Source organism: Mytilus galloprovincialis, chromosome 14 (genome assembly GCF_965363235.1).
Source record: "Mytilus galloprovincialis chromosome 14, xbMytGall1.hap1.1, whole genome shotgun sequence".
Classification (NCBI taxonomy): domain Eukaryota; kingdom Metazoa; phylum Mollusca; class Bivalvia; order Mytilida; family Mytilidae; genus Mytilus; species Mytilus galloprovincialis.
The window spans coordinates 7,968,330-7,990,936 of NC_134851.1; the positions used below are offsets into that span (position 1 = coordinate 7,968,330).

At 31.2% G+C, this 22,607-nt stretch overlaps 1 protein-coding gene and 1 long non-coding RNA gene across 2 annotated transcripts in view; both read left to right on the forward strand.

Annotated features, from left to right (window-relative positions):
* The window catches only part of LOC143059346 (uncharacterized), a 35,569-nt gene extending 20,045 nt beyond the window's left edge, over positions 1 to 15,524 (forward strand). The window contains exons 6-11 of the mRNA XM_076232827.1: positions 7,698 to 7,722; positions 10,006 to 10,263; positions 10,510 to 10,722; positions 12,723 to 13,163; positions 13,395 to 13,501; positions 14,253 to 15,524. Coding sequence (XP_076088942.1) covers positions 7,698 to 7,722; positions 10,006 to 10,263; positions 10,510 to 10,722; positions 12,723 to 13,163; positions 13,395 to 13,501; positions 14,253 to 15,524 — 2,316 coding nt within the window. The remainder of the gene's footprint in view (positions 1 to 7,697; positions 7,723 to 10,005; positions 10,264 to 10,509; positions 10,723 to 12,722; positions 13,164 to 13,394; positions 13,502 to 14,252) is intronic.
* A 319-nt stretch (positions 15,525 to 15,843) lies between these two features.
* LOC143058753 (uncharacterized) lies at positions 15,844 to 18,643 on the forward strand. The gene is made up of 3 exons (XR_012973218.1): positions 15,844 to 15,876; positions 17,828 to 18,096; positions 18,612 to 18,643. It is a non-coding gene; the product is annotated as an uncharacterized LOC143058753 (long non-coding RNA).
* The last annotated feature ends 3,964 nt before the right edge of the window (positions 18,644 to 22,607 follow it).

Genomic DNA, 22,607 nt, shown 5'->3' on the forward strand with positions numbered 1-22,607 from the left:
ATTACCACATAATTGAAATTCATAAGAACAACGGAGTGCTGACTACTGGGCTGATGATACCCTTGGTGAAAATCTGAGAGCTGAGCATCTGCCTATTGTCAGAGCCAAAAACCACATTGCAAACAAAAAGAATATGAACACAACTTTCTTGTATTATCACCATCTGATGGCGTATTCGTACAACTCAAATTAGCCAAATAAACAATGGTGGTCGATTCTTTAACACAGTATCTATAGGTTTCCTGCATTTTATAATCTACAGTGTTGGTCTGTCTAAGTAGTGCACTCAAAATATCCTTACAAACATGGCATAATTTACAGGCACAGAAAGACGACAAGAAAGTTTAGACCAAATCTCCTCTGTTTGCAATTGTTGGATTTTCCTAGCAAAATCACCATCACGTTGTTCAACATGTTAAACAACAGGTTACACTACTGGAATATTAATCTCACTAAGAGGATCCCCATATGCATATAAAAACCATAATGCACGATCAAAAGAAGTGTAATCAGCCATAGCACAAACATCAGAATGAGGTCCATGTGCACAATTATCCAAGTAGTCGGATCAAAGTCTTTAACTGCATATATGTTAAAGTTATTTTCTAAAGGATTATAACAGACTCTGTTCGATATTTATCTATTAAGTCTTTAAAAAACTAGGTCAATGTATCAATAGACTTACCCGTTGTAGAGATGCCCATATTGTCTCTCAACACTGCTATTTCCTCTGGAGGAAATCCTCAACTCTATGGGATTTTGCAGCTTTAATAGTATTTCTGGGCTTAGACTTCCATTAACAGGTTTTATGCTTTGTCACTTGCAAAAAGGCAGTGCCTTTTATAATCCTAATAGAATAAGGTGTATGCAAAATACCATTTGGTTTGCTACTAAATTCATCATCTATAATTTCATCAGCAACAAAGAGATAATGAAAATCATAGCCATCATCCCCATTAGTTTCAACTTAATTTTTGTATCACCCTACAAAACCAATGCATCTTCATTTTCAAAATTGACCTTTCTAATACATTATGGGTACATGTACAGGAAAAACCTGTGCTAAATTTGTAGAGTGCAAACAACCTGAAGATAACAAGAAAAACGCCTGCATTTTCTACCTGTTCCACAAATAGGAGTACATGAAAATAATTAAACAATTATCGTACAGCGTAGGCAAACACTATAATGAATAATTATGTAATGCCTAAAAACGTATGTTTTTCCTTTTTCAACACTTGTCAAATAAACTCATCATAGATACCAGGATTGATTTATTTTCTTTATGCCTAATTAGTGACACTTGAATCAAAAATTGTTAAAACAGCAAAGAAAGTAAGAAGTTGAAATACCAGGATTGATTTTTTAAATAGAATACCGCTGTTCAAAATTCATAATTCGATTGAGAGAAAACAAGTCCGGGTTACAAATTAATAGCTATAAAAGGTACCAGGCTTATACTTTAGTACGCCGATGTAACACATCAAACCAAGGGAAACACATCAACTATAAGTGGAAAATAACGAAATCACAGAAACACTGATGTGCAACATAAAAGAAACAACAATGCAACGAACACAAACGAACCATAAGATAACAACTGTCATGTTTCTGACTTGTTAAAGTACATTTTAAGACAAAATGGTGGACTGAACTTGGTTTTTGCGGATAGCCAAACCTCGCACTGTAATGGTTATATTAAATATTTATCACGAAAATGATAACATCACATGACACGAATGCCGTACAGTAAATGCAAGAACATTCAGGACAAATAAATACACAGATTAACAATACAATATTACATTTCGACATGCTAAACACATAATTACAACGAACACGTAAAACAACATAGAACAGCACACAAACACAGAACAACAGAACCACGAATTGTCCGTCAAACGACTAAACCAAAACCACAAAAGTCACGTCACAGGTAAATATCTAAAAATTGGATATGAATCAAGATTAGGTTTGGTATACATCCTTGACAAGATAAAGGTAATTTGAATAACTTTTCAACTTCCTATTCCAAGGATACACAATATATTAACTGTAGAAGAATAAGAAGTGAAGTGATGCGTCCACTTTCCACACAACATCAAGAAAACTAATGACGAGTTATTAAGGAACAGGTGTTTATACACTACGATCAATATGAATAAGAATGCATCATTTACATATTTTAAAATAATACAAATGGTAATATATTTCTACATTAACATTTCCAGTGATTCAAAACAGCTTTATCATGTTTATGAATGAAAACTATATATTATCATAAAAAAAAACGAACTACTGCTTAAGATAATTACGATTGGTTATGAAAGAAAAACATTCTTTCATCATGGTAACCTTATCAAACATAAAAAGTATTAGTTTGACACAATAGATGCACTATATTTCAACAAAGCGCACAAGATGAATAAAATATGACCACATAATGTTTACTACTGGTAAATGATTAAACACATGTTTCTACGAACATCAGTTGAATTTTTAGCGCCCCTGTTTATATACTAATAACCTTGTAGTATCTATAATTAGTAATCTAAACATTAGCAGTAGTACTTAACTATTCATCTTTTCATTGGCTACTGTTACCATCAAATCAGAACCTGGTGTGTTGTAACTAAGAGGTTAGCCGTCATAATGAATGATTGAAATTCATAAATATTCGATGAGTGCATAAGCATCTAAAACAAATAAAACATACACCAAGAGCTTCATTTTATCATATATTGTCGGATGAACGTTCCAAGGTCTTAAAAAACTAAATGCATTCTTTCTTGTTCTAATACATGAGCATATAAAAATAATTTGTAGAAATGCAGTTCATATGAGAATTACCTTCATTCAAATATGTTGATACCGAAATGTTAAGTAATCTATATAAAACAACCAAAACAAATATACATGTTAATATAATTGAATATTTCTGAAATTGAATAGTGTTGAATATCAGTTGGATTACATTGTATTTAATGTATTTACGTCCGTTTTATCCACCATTTTCACCAACAGAAAATACCTGGACCACAGCTAGAATATATAAGTTTTTATCTATTCGTCTGATGTGTTTGAGCTTTGGATTTTGCCAATTGATTAATTACTTTCCGTTTTGAATTTCCATCGTCGTCAACATGTAAGACAATAAATCAAAATGCTCAGATGTGATTATTAATTACCTATTGATTTTATCTCCAATCTTATTTTTATCAATTTAAGAGTAACAACATAACTTTAAAAAAAACTCCCTTCATTTGTGTATTCTAAATCTCTGATATAACATTGAGGAGTTAATGAACTTTATTGTTTTATAAAACCACAGGTGTATCATGCGCTCATAAAGCACATCGGAGTTCTGTATTTGTGTGATATATCAATTTCTGTGCATCATGTCTATGGCTTGACCAACGGTAATATTATCCAGATGGCAATATTCTCTTTCACATGACAAAAAAAAAAAAAAAACAAATATATATAGGTCCATAATAGAGGTACAAAAGATATCAGATGGACAGCCAAACTCATAAATCGAAAATAAACTGACAATGCCATGGTTCAAAACGTAAGTGTTGCAAATTTGTTTCAAACAATTAAAATATAAACGAAAATATCGATACATTTCAAGAAAATATATTCCCTAGAAAGTGTCCTTCTTTATAACAGAAATCAAGAAGATATTTTCCTATTTTATATTATTTAACAATATTATTAAACCTATTGTGATAAGTTAAAACCGTACGAAAATTATGAAAATAGTAACTATTATGAAAACATTTCTTGCTGAATATTTTCAAAGTAAATATATAGAGAACAGCCTTAAAACATCTTTTGTTTAACAATACAAGAAAATAAGAGTGACTTATTTTATTAACTGAAAAGATTAAACAATTTATTTTTTTTGAAATTGAAAGAAGATTTATGGGTCACCGCTGACATAAAAGGATTGCTAGTTATTTTAAGTTTGCAATCTGCCTACTATTAAAATGGACTATATGCCTAATAATTCAGAAAAGGCAATGACAACGAATCGGAAAATTATTACCAACATTTTTTAAAAGATGCTTGTACAATATGTTCATGAGTCTGATTGTAAATGCCCTAATACATGTAAAAGGTTGGTCTTGTAAACTTTTTTAGGAATTTCATTGTAAATACAATATTTTTTGTATAAAGCAACATTTTTGAAATATTTATGTAAATACAATATATATTATATAAAGTAGCAAACGATTTATCACTCAAAACTGCCCGACAATATTTTTTTGTAGACAATTTTAATTTCTTCTTGTGACCACTCAATCCCCCTGTTGTTATCCAACCCAATTTACTAACCCGCTTTAATGATAATGGTTCTTCTCAATGTCTGCAGTTTTATGGCAAATGTCTAAAGATGTTTACTCAATTTCTCGTTCAGTGGTTATCATGTGTCAGATACTATTAAATTTTAGTAGAGCAATAAATGTATGTTAATCATGATGCATCAGTCAGATTTCGAACCTTTTTTTTTATATATATAGTTTATTCTTGACAACCACAATGTGTGCTAGACATAATTAAAATATATGAAAACAAAGGGCAAATGATGTTATCGATCAATAATATTTGAAATAATTTTTTTAAGGACGGAGATACTGCGCTTCATGTCGCGTCCATAAAAGGCAACCGTCAGACAGTCAAATATTTGTTGAACAAAGAGTGGGATCCCCATATACTTAATAAAAAAGTAAGTACCAGTGAAAATATATCTTTATTATAAATAATAGATTGAAGTCGTGGTTAAATTTTTATTTTACAAAATGAACCTTACAATGCTTTGTCAACTTTCATTCACCTATGCCCTTTCCTTACGGTTTGACAAGTACATTTTTGAGAACAAAAATATCACTACAACAACCATTCCTCTGTGTGTGTGAAAGAAAATAACAATTCTTATTGTGTGTACGTTCGAAAAGCTTTTATTGAATTTCCGTTATTAGAGAGCTCCAAACTAGACATTTGAATGGCATGGATGTATACATAAGAAACATTAAAAGCTTAACGACAAACATGGAGGATCATCTGCATCTAAAGGAGTTGTTACCATTGGTTCTTCGTGTTAATGAAGGAAAGATGGAAAAAGGACATTACTTTTCTTAACTGTTTATTTTTGAATGATATGTCGATATTAATATTTCTAAAATGTCTATGTATAATATGTTGTATTTGCTCCCTAAGTTATCATAAGCTATTCAGTCAGTACAGTTGTGTTTACAAAGATCATCAACGATAATATAATCTTATTAATTTGCTGATTTAACATTATTGGGAAAATATTGGAATTAGTTGACACAATAAAGATGTTATTTTCCGATGCTCACGTACACAAATCATAAGAAGTAGTTTTAAGCAATTACTCAGGGTGAAAATAAACTCTACATTTACTTGATACTGTTTTAGGGACAATACAGAATGAATATATATCTGGACTTTGTAGTTCGTTTGTAAGGACAAACAATTTACATTCTACATAATAAACTATTACGTAACAGTTAATAGTTATAAAATGTACCAGGCTTATAATTTGATACGCTAGACGCGCGTTTTGTCTACATAAGACTCATCAGTCATTTTTGTCAGTGACGCTCAGATAAAAAAAGTTATAAAACAATCCAAGTACAAAGATGATGAGCATTGATGATCCAACATTCAATAAAAATGTACCAAGTACGGCTAAGGTTATCTATACATGGAATAAGAAAGTACATATTATTTTGAAAACAAATCATACTTTTAAAATCATGATAATAATGGTTTTGCTCAATATAAAATGAATCTGCAGAAAAGGCAGTCACGGATAATTACACGATTAAAATAACAACGAAGCGGATTTCAGTTCTATCCAATAATTTCGAAGTTATGATAGACATTTATACATTGTTATAAAGCAGCTCTTAATGTTCTGTTATGTTTTACAAAATGAAAATCAAATATATATATGTCAGGGTGAAAAGGCAATAGATGTGGCCAGCGGAAACCCAGAAATAATAAAGCTAATAAAGGTAAACTATAGATATTTCTTCTTTTAAGTAGTTTCTAATTTATTGAAAACAGTTATTTTTAAAAGTATTGTGCTGTCATCAGAAAACAGTTTAACAGTTGGGTACATATGTACTTTTCATTGCAAGTAGGCGGTTAAGGCAGCATTTTTCTCAATTTCTCTGTTCATATCTTAAACTTTGATATATAAATGCTCGTTTCAAAGATGAGACATCTTCAAATAAAGGGTTAAAAGAGTAGATTTCATAACTCATAACGTAGGACTAAAACTTGTTGATACAATATTGAAAGAATTTGAAAACGTATAATTGTTTTACCTGTCAAAGAGTTTCAGATATTGCGTTATTGGTGGTGTATATGTGATGTATCATAACTCAAATGTAGTTGAATATTGCTAAAGCTTCGTTTCTGCAATTTTTTAAAAATGTATGACAGCATACTCTCGCTAACAAACAGTTTCCTTGTATTATTCTTTGAACACTATATTCTTGCTATCCAACCAAATATTCAGTGGGCGAGGGGTTCAGCCATATACAAATAAAAAAAAAACGAAAGGTACAACATTTGTTTGGGATATGATATATATTAAAGCATGTAAAACTTGATTCTGAAATAACGTTAAAAGTCAAAGAAAGAGAAAAATGTTATTCGAAGATCAATCGGTATTGTGGGTGGGTTAGAAAAAAGTGGGTGACTAAATTGTGAAGTAAACTCCATCTACTGTGTTTCAAAGAATAAGTTAATTTTTGTCAAATGTTTTAAAAAAGGAAACTCATTCAGTTTTAAATATAGATCCCTGTTACTTCAATGGAAGATTGCATATATATATATATTAAGTTTTGCAGGTGTTTCATGGCAATATTTGCAGATTGTTTCCTTATTTTCATCTTTTTGTTTGAGGTTGTTTTTAATTGAATAGTCGCAATTTGATGAAACCTAACCATTCAAGATTTAGTTGTTCGTTTGATTATGAACTATTTTTTTTCATTATGTATCGCACCCCTAATACCATTTTAGTATGCGGCTTCTCATGGTGAAGAATCCCTTTGTGTTTTTTCACAACAAATTCTTAAAAAAATTATCAAAAATGTAGCTTCTATCAATAACCATAAACAATACTTGATAATTATTAATAGCTATTTTAGATAGAGACGCATCCTTTTTGTTGCTTCACAACATTAATTTAAACACTCTTAGGAGAAATAAGCAGTACATGTAGCTTCATATCTGACAAGTTGAGCAATTTGTTTGTAAAGGGTAAGATCATCATCGTTTTTTGTAGCTGTGCATCAACACATAGCAATTCACTTATTTCTTAAAACAAGTTTGTCTGTTTATTTGCTTATTGTTTTGACAGGCTGTAATTCATGTGATGCAACTGTTTGAGATTGATTTACACTTATTTATCTCTTAGAAAAGATTTGTTTATGCCCTTTTTGAGTTGCTCATTTTGAGGTGCTTAGGAATATTCACTACATTTACATAAAACAGGTATATGTCATATGCAACATTTAGAAGGAGACGTAGTATGATTGCTAACGACAACACTATCTACAAAAAGACGTTAACTTTAGGACAAATACAAACATGTAAATATGTGTTAATCTTAATAAACTAAAATCGGATATTTCTTTCTGAATGTTCTTTTGTAGGAATATGGAAATACACTTTTACCTGGTGAGTAGCATATACCTCTAACTCCAACTAACTACTGAATCGTATGGGTTGTTAAGTCAAATCGGTTATTCAGGATAAGGAAAATACAATACAACGACACATTGAAATCAACACTTTATAAATGTTCTGCATATGAAGAGCTTTTTCGATTGACCTTCATCAGGAACGCCTAAACGTTATCTAATTGAAAGCTAAAGATGTATAAGAACCGAAACAGTTGAAAAAGACAGAAAAATTATAGCCGAAAATGCCTAATGTAATATGTGCACGGGGGGATAAAAAAAAATGGTTTCCTTATTCAAAATTTATCAACGGACAATTTAAGAAATTGTGGTTAAAATCATTAAAATCAATACCGAAGTACTGACCAATGTGCTGATAAAATTATTGTAAAATCATTGTCAGCAATAAGGGTATTAAAAGAAATCACCTCCCAACTCACATACATTATACCTCTTGGCATTTAGTAAACATAACTTGTGAGAACTCTTATTCGTTTGATTATGTTGATAAAACAAATGTTATCTTTTTTCTTATTTCTGTTGAGCATTACTTTACTTGGTTGATTTGAACATGTTTTTTTCTGTTAGTGTTACTGATAAATAGCACACCAAATCCTACATGTTTCCCAAGTGTTTAGATGATACCTTATTTAAATTATTAAATGAAAATGTACATGAAATACAATTAAGTGAAAATATTTTTTTAGATGCTCATATCTTAACAATCTTTCACATGCTGCTCGTCGGGTTGCAAATTTGAAAACCCTAGGCTAATTTTGTTGATAACGAAAAAAGAAAACAGTGTTATTAAACATGTTAAACGTTGTCATTTGAACAAATATATGCAAAAAGCACCAATAGTTTGCTTCGCTTATCTTAAAAGCTGTTAGATTTTATATAAAACACCTTTATAACGATCTTAGTGTAAATATAATAATCATTTATACCAAGATCTGAAGCGATCATTTATAAGCATACACATAAGTCATATACGTCGCCACTTACTTTTCAAGATAACAAACCTTCGTTAGTTCCCTTTTCTATGTACTTAACAATTATCAACCTCTTACTATTCTTCTCTTTTAATTAAAAATTTTCAATAAAAGCTAATTAGTGTAAAGGGAAACAATATTCGTATGCTATCAAATACACATCTTATTTTAAAAGGAAGTAATGTTTATCCAACTACAAAAATTAAAGTAAGATTTGTTATGATATAAACATAATTTATTTACCAGGTTTTAAAGATCAGCACATTTTAAAACAGGCGTTCATTTTCATATTTCTGTTCTCAATAAAACGCTCTGATCAATTCATGGCCATGCGATTCGGTTAGCAAGAGTCAATTTAATTGAATGAACTTACATTTTAAAGGCTGGCAAATGAATGAGCAAAATAAGATCAAAACTTCAACCTTAATGTAGTGAATTGAAATAATATCAAAGAAAATTTCCTAGTTCAGTAAACATAGTTCAGATAATAAAATCATATCACAAATCATGGATTACTTTGGTAACATATCATTACGAAATACGTATTTTATTTCGTATGTTTTGTAGGAAAATTTTACAGATTTCGCTGATTTTATTGTTGTCTTTTTGTGAAATATTCTGAATCCTTTAATAACATGAATAAGTGAAGTGTCTCTTATACCTTCTTTTCTTGTCATTATTTCCTAAAATTCATTTAAAAAACCCGGTTTTTAAATCTTATAAAATCTCTGTTATTTATTTTATAATTTATTAACCTTATTTAATAATAATATTTGATATGAAAAATCTTCAGGACAAAATTTCCCGCAGAGAATTAGATTACAGTAAATTTCAAAAAGGAAATGACAGGGTGATTCAAGCGCGCAATTGCATCTTTGTATAAATACATGATTTTCTATAGGACACTACACTCAGTAAAATTCCAAAACAAAAATTAGCAGAACTATTTAAAATTGATATTTTAGCAACCGGTAAATGCTTATAATTTGAGATTCCCACGTACTTCAACTTCAAATAAATTGTCAGATTTAAATTAACTACAAAATTAAAGCCCATGGAAGCTATCATAGGTACGGATAGGCCGAGCCCCGCTTCATGGTAACCAATATATATAATTCAAGCAGTAGTGTTAAAAAAGATAAAGATATGATTTACTTTGTGTCAAGCTTATTTTCTGCACCACCGTTATATATCAGGTCTAAACATTTTTTGAAAGTTTTGGATGAACATGAAAAGATTCATATATCTATTTTATATATAGAACTGACATTTAGATAATTGAAATTTAGGTCTTCCAACTGAAGTTAAAAAATTTGATAAGAAATCAGCCCAGGTATTCTCTAGTCTATTGAAAGAAGAAAGTTATCCCCACTTTGAGTCAAGACTTATGCTAGCTGGCGAACAGGGCACAGGGAAGACAACCTTAGCGAGATATCTTGTCGGAAAACGGCCTACAAGATTCAGGATTTCAACCGATGGGATAGAATTATACAATGGTCTTTCATACATGGACCGTGAATCAAAGGATTGGCTTGGTGGACTGCAAGGTAAAACTAAAACTTTTTAAACAAACGCAGGACATACAATATACGGATGTATTCTAACTGTCTATATAGTTGAATCCTGTTAAAAATTATTAACGTAATACATCATGGTTGTGTTTTGTCTATTTATGTGAGCCAATTTATGTCAAGTGTATAATTTATAAGTATAGGATAAACATTAATAACCTCTAGAAAAATTCTCTTCAATCCTACAAAATAATATGATTCTATTATAACTATCAATTTTAGATTTCTCCCTAGAAGAAATACTCGTTAGTAGATCCCTTTTGAAAGAAGAAAAAATAACGAAACAAAATAAGTTAGATGATACAACACAAACCAGTCAAGATATACCAGTCGGCGCACAAATAATATCATTACCAGAAAGCAGTAGAAACCTAAGACGTGAATCAAAGGACACATTTATTTCCGACACAACACGAGAATGGTCAGAACATGATGGTTTGTTATATACTAACATTTCGTATGATTACCTGTATATGTAGCTTTGTCATTTATTTCCTTGGGTCGAATTTTACTGATGTACAGACCTTTATCTATGTTTCATTTCATACATAATTCCTTAGGAATTTGCCCGAAAATATCTTTGTGTCTTTGGGAAATGTTTTTTTTTTCTTCTGTAAGATAGTCATTTTGAATTGCGGCAGCATGTCAATTTGAAATAAGTCAATTTTGATTTCAATTTTTCACATGCAACATTGTAATATTTAAATTGTGAAAGCAACCTACTGTATGGTGATCAAGAAATTCGAATACATATTTGTGAAACATATGATTGCCTTATTAAAATTATTTTTCTCTAATCGATTGCTACAATTAACAACTATGATTTCTCAAATTGGAAATATAAATTTGGGAATGGAGACGGGAAATCCGTTAGAGATACAACAACCCAACTAAAACGCAGAATGAAAATAATGCAATTAAAAAACAGAACTAATACTTACTTAAAGTTTTACATTATTTTAGAATTAAAAGGTAAAATACACTAAAGAGAGGTCCAATGACAGAAACAATCAAAGTTTTTCGCGAGAAATTATGTATATAAGAATATCTGTTATTCGTCCACTTAAAGCATTGTTGTTTAATTTTAATATAAGTGGCTTTGAGTTTTGAATGTGATAGCGGTCCACAAACGTTATCAACTCAACGGGTACATTTAGTGTGAACACTGATCGCATAGTTTTATACATGTATACCTCTTACTAAATAAACCTGTTTATTGACAAGACTGTGTGAAAGAGGGACGAAAAATACCAGAGAGACAGTCAAAATCATAAATCGAAAATAAACTGACAAAGCCATAGCTTAAATGAAAAGGACAAACAGACAAACAAACACACGACACAACATAGAAAACTAAAAAATAAACAACACAAACCCCACCAAAAACTAGGGGCGATATCAGGTGCTCCGGAAGGGTAAGCAGATCCTGCTCCACATGTGGCACCCGTCGTGTTGCTTATGAGATAACAAATCCGGTAAATAGTCTAATTCGGTAATTCACATTCATGAAAGGGAAGGGGATTGTAGTTACGACGTAAGAAACATATTCGATATCATTTGTGAAACGGTTATTCCATAACGGTCAACCAACTCGTGATGGCGTCCGTAAAATTTACGAAGAGATAATTTCAACTTCACCATTTGGAACTCTTGATTTAAAAGCTTCCTTGTGAGCAGCAACCCTCTATCAAGAAAATAATGATAGGAAATGCTAGCACGGGAATATCGTATCAATTGGGAGGTATATACACCGTATGCAGGTGCTTCTAGAATGTTGCTATTTAGAAATGGAGAGTTCACAATTGGAAAGCTGAAATTATCTCTTTTGTCGTAAAGTTTTGTTTTCAATCAGTAAATGTATTATAGTTATCCATTGAAAAGTTAGTACCTCTAATCAATGGACATTATGTAACTATAGGTTGCGGTCTTGTAATTGACTGCTCCATAGGCCTACATGCAAAACAGCTGATCTTTGAAAATAAAAATAAAAATGCTACAATGAAAAAAAAAATCATGTTCATATCATGTATGTACTAATGTGAAATTGTGATCTAATCGAGAAAAAAAAAGTGAGTCATGCCACGAAGAATACAAAGTTACGTAAACCTGAAGTCAAAACATTTATTTTATACTTTGCTGTTTTTACTAGGCCGCACCACTTCCAGTAAACATGATATCCTTCCACTTTCCTGGATTGATATCCTCAAAAAGATGCAAGGTTTTTTAAAGTCTATATATATATATGTTTCAGGTCAGCATAGCCCTATAATCAAAAAGAAAAATTTAAGATTACATTTTTTTTTAAGAAAAAATGCACTATTTTCTTTCCCTCCATGTTTTGACATGCACCGGAGTTGTTATACAAGTTTGGTACCTATATGTATTTTTCTTGGTTCTTTTGATTTCATATATGTTTTTGTGATTTTTTTTTTTAGATTTTAGACAAATTTCATATTCGTCGAATAACGGAGACCGTATTAATGACACACCAATTGATGACTCAGACGGTTCTGAAGAGAAGTCAAGTCCCAGTGGTGAGATGCATATACACACTGTTACTAAACCTGGAATTATCAGAAGGCTGAAAAATATGTTCGGGGTTTCAAAACAAGTCAAAGAAGTCAAAGTGTCAATCTCGCAAGAAAAGTTTTTAAAAATGTCTTCTAAAGTTGGAGAAAAGCAGTTGCACAACAAAAAGATAGCACCAATAATTATCTGGGATTTTGGAGGGCAAGATGTTTTCTATTCAACTCATCAGACATTTCTAACATACAGAGCTATTTACATGGTAGTATTGGATGGAAGTAGAAAACTAGATGATCCCTGTCCGTATGAAAAGTATCTTCCAGGAAAGGGTCAACATAAAACAGCAAGAGGTATTTATATATATTTATTTTTGGATAAACACTATCATGAAGTAGTTGTTAAGTTTAAAACACCAAATTTCAATATAGTTTTTCATAAATATATAAACAAACACTTGACATTTTTAACATCCTCAGAATATATATCATTATTGGAGAATTTGGATTTGAAATGGAAAGCAATTACGTCTTTGATCAGTGTTCACCAATGTATTATTCGTTTTTTCCTGTTTATTATTACAGATTATCTACTATTCTGGATCAACACCATTGTTACATACTGCAAGGGAAGTAATCAGGGATTTCCTAAAATTATGGTGGTTTTAACGCACAAAGATCAGGTTAAAGCTGTAAGTATGTTACAGTGCTTTGGTTGTTTACCGTCAATTGGAATGGTGGCATGTTTTGACTTTGTTTTATTGATGTTACGTAAACATGTAAAGAAAAAAAGAAGAAGAGTTTCTTTACTATTGTCATTAATGTACTGCTTATTGTTAATGCAATTGTTTAACGTTAACACATAATTGACGGAAAAATAAGCCAAATATAATCTGAAGTAATATTCCAAAACATTCCAAACTAATAGTTGGTTGTTTTGTCTCTGACGAGCATTGCATTTAACAAAAATGTTTCATTTCATATGTAGGTTTTATATAGCTAGTGCATAAATTTTCTTGCACATACCAATTTGCATTTTTACTAATGATGAAGGGAAGGAAATACAACAACAAAAAAATACTAACAGGGTCTCCATTTCTTCAATTATTTTGTTTTGATAAGATAACATTTTCCTCGTAGTCCAGTATTTTTGTGATTCTACTTTTTCCCAATATACATGATATATTATACAACATGATCTGGCTTGAATAAATAAAATAACACCATACTAGCGCTACATATATATGAGGCAGGCTTTGAATTTGTTTGGTTAGTCACAAGCATATGTAGTCATCATCACCATTTTAAAATGTCCTTATACAGGCAATTTTGTGATTACAGCTATGCATTTCCTTATATACCGATAATTAATAATTGCATTAAAAGGAAGTTGTAGTCAAAATATAAAGTGTAACGTAAAAATGTTCTATTGTGTTATTTTAGCATGATGTTGAAGAAAGACGACATGAAATATTTGCAGAAATCTCCAAGATGTTTCAACAAACCCCATTAGAGCAGCATTTGGTGATTAATGATCAGATATTTGTCAACGCTAAAGACGAAAATGACACAGATATGGGGAAGATAAAGAAAGTTATCATGAGGGAATCAGAGAAACAACCAACATGGGGTGAACCACTTCCAAAATGCTTTATCCCTTTAGAGTTAGAATTTGCATCGCTAATCAGACGCAACATTACCTTGATAACCCTAGAACATCTAAACAAAATAAACGCATTGCAGCCTATAAGACCTTTGTCAAAAGATGAGTTGAAGGTTTTTCTGAAATTTCAACATTCAATTGGCAAGTTACTGTACTTAGATGAACCTAAATTGGACGACCGTATTATTTTGTCTCCAACCCTTCTCATTGATGCCTTTAAATCAATTGTTACAGACAAACAGTTTTGCAAAGGGGACAGAAAAAGAGAAGAAATTTGGGATGCAATGGGAACGAAAGGCGTGGTATCAAAATACGCAATAAACGAGCTTTGGAAGAGAAAGAAATATGCAAAATTCAACAAAGACAAAGATTACCTGTTAACTGTTATGACCCATCTGGACATATTGGTAGAACCAAAGAGATACGATGCTAGCCGAATGCGTATACCTGCGGACTTTTACTATGTTGCAAGTATGGTACGAGGTAGTGATGATTCCGGATACCTACATTCAGCAAACATCACACAACGAAATATCGCCATAGCTTTTCAATCGACATCATTGATGATACCTCCTGCATTATCCTTCCGATTTATAAGTTACTGCTTATCTGTCTGGTCAGTAAAGAGATTCAGAGAGACCAATAGAGAAATGCTGTTCCACAGGTCAGGAGTGTTCACAATTGATCCTTCCTTGGATATGTATATTCTTTGCGAAGATGACAAGATAACTGTCCGTCTTATTCATGCCAAAACAAACGCACTCATAATGAGGGATCTTGCGTCCAGTATCAATGAATGTTTAACATCTGCCTTGGAAAAAATTAGTCAGCTGTATATAAGAACCAGCAGTGACCAGAGTGATAACAGTGACGCATCCTTTGTGACCAGGATATGTTGTAACTCACCAGATAAGCCATGCATCCTACCATTCGAAAGTCTTGCAAATATAGGCAAACAATGGAACTGTCCTACACATCATATTGAACACAACGTATACATGATCAAATCGTGGACACCAGGAAAGGTAAGAGTCACCTCAAAAGTACTCTAGAAACCGAAAACAAAAATAAATCTGTTTATTGGCTTGATTTTCTTAAACAATTGATGAGACATTGTAATATGAATCAATATAACAATGGCAAGCAATGGGTAGTCAAGTTCTTAAATAATACAAATACGATAGAATAAATCATAAAACACAAGCCAGTGTACAATTACGATAACATTCTTAACGATTCCATCATTCAAAGTTATGTATTTATTCCTAGGTTTTAATCCTCTTATATATTGATATACAAATAATAAATTTAAGATTTGTATTATTCCAGTAGGCGGTCCTGGCATACTTATTGTTTTTATTTTTTTTTATCAGGAGGTAGACAGTTGTGAACCAGGGTGTCCAGGTATTGTATTCTGATTTTAAAACATATTTTTATGTTCTTTTATTTGTTTACATAATTTGGGATCTTAATTCGAGTTTTGTAATGTTCCGACTGAATTGTTTTTTTTAAATGTTAAATATAGATTCTACCACTGCATCGAGTGTGATGCGATATTTATCCACTCGAGACAGTCAGATGTTCAAATTTAAAACACGAGTCTCACCGAGCGTTTTAAATATTTAAGGTTAACTGTTTATATTGAATGAATATCGTATTACAATAACAAACAATATGCAGGCAAACCTATACCTTTTTGCGACTGATCATCAAAATATGTGTTCGTTCTAAGCGATGTCATCAGATATGGTCTCCGTTTTTCATGCCGTCACAATGGGAAATTCAAAGGAAAACCAGAAAATATTCTTTACAATCAGATTTTAACCAATGAAGTACTGAAATCAAACGGAATTTTTTATCCAATGGGTGCAGAAAGGGATAAATTGACGAAGAATCGGAGAAAAATGAATATTGCGTTTAAACAACCTCTCCCTTTTTGTTTTGCATATGAAGTTATGCTTACAAATCCAATAGATCGTCTTGAATAGAAACTCTATGTATACTTTTGTTTTGAATAAACTAGAATCTATTAAATTCGTTCTTTTTATGTAATATAATTACAACATGACATTTTTAAGAAACTGTGTTCTTCTTTCCATTGTAGTTAAATTAAAAGTTAAATTATGGATGTGACTAATTTCTATATTTTTTTTCTTTTAAAATTTGAATTATAGATCAACTACGAACTTACCTTATGCCAGACTATTTCACTCAAAAGTAGCCGAATTGTAATTGAATGAAAAAATATTATTACCATTTGCACATAGTAAAACTCCAGTAGAACTGAATTAAAAAATTACGCTTTGATCAGCGGTGTATGGTATACACCTTTATTAATCAAATACATTTTTCTGTATACAAAATTTTGAATTTTTCAAAAAACTTAGGATTTTCTTACCCCAGGAGTAGATTACCTTAGCCGTATTTGGCACAACTTTTTGGAATTTTGGGTCCTCAATGCTCTTCAACTTTGTATTTGTTTGGCTTTTTAACTATTTTGATCTGAGCGTCACTGATGAGTCTTATGAAGACGAAACGCGCGTCTGGCGTATAAAATTATAATCCTGGTACTTTTGATAACTATTTACACCACTGGGTCGATGCCACTGCTGGTGGACGTTTCGTCCCCGAGGGTATCACCAGCCCAGTAGTCAGCACTTCGGTGTTGACATGAATATCAATTATATGGTCATTTTTATAAATTTTCTGTATACAAAATTTTGAATTTTTCAAAAAACTTAGGATTTTCTTACCCCAGGAGTAGATTACCTTAGCCTTATTTGGCACAACTTTTTGGAATTTTGGGTCCTCAATGCTCTTCTTCAACTTTGTATTTGTTTGGCTTTTTAACTATTTTGATCTGAGCGTCACTGATGAGTCTTATGTAGACGAAACGCGCGTCTGGCGTATAAAATTATAATCCTGGTACTTTTGATAACTATTTACACCACTGGATCGATGCCACTGCTGGTGGACGTTTCGTCCCCGAGGGTATCACCAGCCCAGTAGTCAGCACTTCGGTGTTGACATGAATATCAATTATATGGTCATTTTTATAAATTTTCTGTATACAAAATTTTGAATTTTTCAAAAAACTTAGGATTTTCTTACCCCAGGAGTAGATTACCTTAGCCGTATTTGGCACAACTTTTTGGAATTTTGGGTCCTCAATGCTCTTCAACTTTGTATTTGTTTGGCTTTTTAACTAATTTGATCTGAGCGTCACTGATGAGTCTTATGTAGACGAAACGCGCGTCTGGCGTATAAAATTATAATCCTGGTACTTTTGATAACTAATTATGGTTGAACGGTCAATTGTATTATACATATGAGCATATGTGGTTTGTCATTACAGTTACAAATGAGGAGTTTTTGAAAGAACGACCATCAGATCTACACCTAAGACGATTATCATTAGTGTACAGTATAAATGAAACCAGAGAACTAGCACTACAGCTAGGATTGGAAACAACTGAGTTGGACAAACTTTCACTCATTGAGGATACAGAGACGAGGCAATTTGAAGTAATCAAAAAATGTCGCGATAGATTTGCGTTGACATTTAGAAATATCAGAGACGCATCTGAAGCTTGCAAATTTGGAAATATCCATAAACTTTGCAAGGTAATCATTGATGAATCAATTACACAAAAAGTACATATACAATCAAATTCGTTATATCTCGTTTCAGCTTGAATTTGATTTGTTATATTTGAACTGAATCACTATTTATATAACAGGGCAACTAAACAGAAGGTATATTTTGTTTAATAATGTCGTATGAAAATTCGTTGATGGAATACATTTACAAAACATAAACATTGCTGGTTAAGCTAATGTAGCGATGCAAAAACTAGTTCAACACAATACTATTATAGCTATGAAGGTCAGGCTCATCGTAATTATACTATTGTAATTGTTGTTTGGTCTTTTCATTGACTACGTCATTTGCAAAAATTATTGTTAAATGCAGACAGGTCAAATATGTTGTCAAATCTCGATCCAACTTTAAAAGCCCTTCAATGATTTATTGTTTTACTTTTGACTTTGGTATGAAACACTGTCTTTTAGATTTTTTTGTTATTGTGTTGCTGTACTTAACTGTCATACATGATCCAGATTTTTCACTCTTTTTGCAGCTTGTGAAAGGTGATATTATTGATTTCGGTAAGTCCTTCAATTAGTATGTATAAATGACATATACGATATCGTACGTTGAAATATTCAATATTTGTTTTAATAAACTGATTCGTATACGTATTACATGTAAGTACACTCTCTGTCCATGTTAGTATGCACTTTCAATTCATTAAAAATGTATTAAAAAATCAATAAGGATCATACTACTGGCTAAAGATAACTTTGTAACAGTATATATTCCTGAACTAATTAAGTATGTTGTTATCTACACTGTTTAACATAGTATGTGCTATTTGAATTTTTCACAGGCACGGGGATATGAACTGATACTACTTCGTAAAGTTGATATCTCTTGAGATCTGTAGCGAATGCTAAACGACAAATGAGCTAAATGTATATAAAATTATTTCCCCTGTGAAACTATTATAACAATTTATACTGGATTCTTATTCCAACATAAAGTACCATTCTTATCTTCTTTTTGTTCACATTGTTTGAGTTTTACTAAAAACAAGGTGCAGTTTTTCAAAAACAATTCACTCGAGTATGATATCAGTGTAAATAAACTCATCTAAGATACCAGGATTAAATGTGTATAAACGCCCCCAAACGCACGTTTTGTCTACAAAAAAAACTCATCAGTAACGCTCGAATCCAAAAAAAATTAAAAGGCCATAGAAAGCAGGAAGTTAAAAAACATTGAGGACCAACATTTTAAAAGTTTTGACAAATACAGCTAAGGTTGTATATTCCTGAGATAGAAAGCCTTAGTTTTTCAATAGATAAAACGTTTTGTAAACAGTTAATTTATAATTATGACCATATAAATGATAATTCATGTCAGCATTGTAAAGTTATTATAGTTATTTGAGGGGAAATTCCCGTTGACCTTTTAAATAAAAGCAGTTATATTGTATAATTTAAATTGTTAACAAAATCTATTGTTTCTTCCTGAGTTCGATTTAATGTGCTATTCGGTATAGATTTGAAAATGGCACGCCATTTACTAGTGTCTGACGAAGTGTTAAGAACATGTTGTATTTGTTTACGTAAATAATATTTCATAAAAGCGTATACATATTTAGCTACATTGAACGACACAAATATGTGACGTATAAATTTTCTGATGTCAGACACGCGAAGCTATGAACGTGTTTTTAATTTGATAGATGCTTTTGTGTTCTGTGAAAGTGTTTCTTTTAAAATTGAAACAAGATGATGACTGCTGTATCCATATTTTGACTTTTTTTATTTATCATTGTCTTTTTAGTTTACGCATCATTGTAAATATAACTGAATGTTGTAGGACTGACGTACAAAGGGAGAGGTTTACCGCTATAAAACAAGGTTTTATCCACCAATTTATACATTTGAAAATATCCGTATCAAGTCAGGAATATGACAGCTGTTGTCCATTCGTTTTTGATGTGTTCTGTCATTTGATTTTCCCATGTGATTAGGGACTTTCCGATTTGATTTTGGGTTGTGAACTATCAGATCACAATAGTTCTAATTACATGCTCAAATCTTCATATTTTTGAGATGGATAAGTAATTAATGGGTTCATAATTTATGTTAAAAGTAAATTCTGACATTAAATAAACTAATCCAATACCGTTATGCTGCATCCATGTACTTACGTCGGCACGTTTATGGTTATTATCATATTAAATATACTATTTTGAATGAAAATCAAAACTTTCTCATTTTTAAAAATATAGATAAAGAACCTGAGAAGTGGGATTTGGTACCTACAGAAGAACACATTGACAGATTAGCTCCAATTATTGGAAACAACTCTCTTCAATTTCTTATCGAACTAGAAATGGAGTTCAAGACTTGGGAACAGATAAGTTACAGGCACACATTTACAAGGGATTTGGTAACACTTAACAAAGATGTTTTAGAAGAATGGAGAACCAAGTTTTGTAAGATGCACCGTCTCAAACCGACTTTGCGAAAAATTGCACAGGCCTTTAGTAACATTGGCAAGCATATAGACATAGTTGAAAACACATTATCAGATCTGTTTTGACTTTGCTTCAATTCTATTTGTATTTTACCCTGTTTGCTTGAACTTTGTGCAAACATTCTCAATTTAAGAATGTCAAAATTGTTAAAAGTTAAACTGTTTATTTACATTGATAGATCAAAAGTGTGACAACAAATATACATTAAATGAATGCATGCATTGCTATATATGTAAAACTAACGTGATATCATTGGGGTTGATCAGATATATGTAGCATATTCATTTCGTATGATTGTTTGTTCGATTAGGATATTTTGCGTTTATCTTACCACTGCACAGTTTGTAAAAGGATTAGGCGCCTTTTTAATGGAATTTAGTGGTGTATAAACTCGACCAAGTCACTCACAAATAATTAAAAGTCCCAAAGAGTTGTATGATATGTTTGTGAGTGACTTGGTCAAGTTTATACACTAATAAATTCCTTTTAAAACACTTGCTACCTCTATTTTACGTTAATTGTATATTTATGCCATTGAATATCACTGGCGCATGAATATATTTGTTGGTTAATGTATTATATGTTCTTGTACTCAATACAATTTGATACAAATTTAACTGCAAAAACTCTTCTTATCACGAAAGTGTTTGTGTATTATTTTATTTAACGATAAACTTGCAGTGAAAATGAAAAAAAAAACGTCGCTGTAATTATCGCAACCATCTTGTTTACATTGGTAAGTTCGGTCAACGTCGTCTATCGAAAAATAATCAACGTCAAGATCAGCTACCGGAAGTCCTCTCGACCAATCATATCAACGTATTCCTTAATATGCAAATCCTACAATAATTATAATAGATTAAATTGGTACTGGTAATATTTGTCCATCTTTAAATATAATAATTACAAAATCTTTTAGTATAAGATATCGATAGCCACCTAAACAAAATGAGTTGTTTACTCTTCATTGCAGCACGAACGATTTCCAATAATTTATACAGTCCATTCAATCTGCACTTTGGTGTATAAATGTCTAATTGGTGATTTAGCCACGTCTTTTATTTTTCAATTTTGGTAGACAGTTTAAGGTGGATCGGGACTATTTGACTGCGCATAATTTCACGAAAGAATTACCATGCACACGAAATGTTTGAGTCCTAGATTTACTATTATTTTATTGATTAAAAATTTAAAATTATTGTACTTTAGTCACTTAGAAATTATTATCGTTATTATGTGTAAATATCGTTATTATGACTACTAAATACAAAAATGTATTCAATATTTTGCACCAAACAATCGGTTATATCATGCATTTTAATTCGAAACAAGTCAACCCTCACTATGCAAGGATTGAAAACAAATTTTATGATTTGGTATTTTGTTTGGAGTGTGTAATTTATTCCATTTATTTATAAAATTGAATAGAAACTACAATTCCTCGATTATGCTGAGCCAATATTGAAAATACGAATACGAATGATTGAAACTGCACACAAATAAAAAGGATGATCTTCCTGCGCTTTTAAATAAAACACCACCTCATTATTTATCCATTAAAGTTCGATCAGCATAAGGTAATTCTGCCCTCCTTTTGTAAGATGTGTATTGTTTTTGTGAACAAACAAGGGAGGAAATGTATTTATCAAGAATAAATGTACCTTTTCAATTTATCATACTTTTTCTATTTTTTATCTAGATTAAAATTTGCATTGTACATTATCTGTATTTCGTCATGTTTTTTTTTTTAATAAGATGCAGAAAAAAATAACTCATTTGTTATTGCGAATCATTGATAACTTGTAAATATTTGATAACTAATTCATGATATGGCAAGAATTTTGTAAAGGACATTCGGTTGGAATCCTATCCATATGTTACAGTATTCATTATGATTAGTTCTCATTCTTAATGTTTTGTTATCTCTGTCTGTTCTTGTTATTGAACATTTTCTTCATCTTGTCTATGTTATTGTTTTTTCTACTTTAAACTTCTATAGTTAACATGATTTGAATATTTATCATT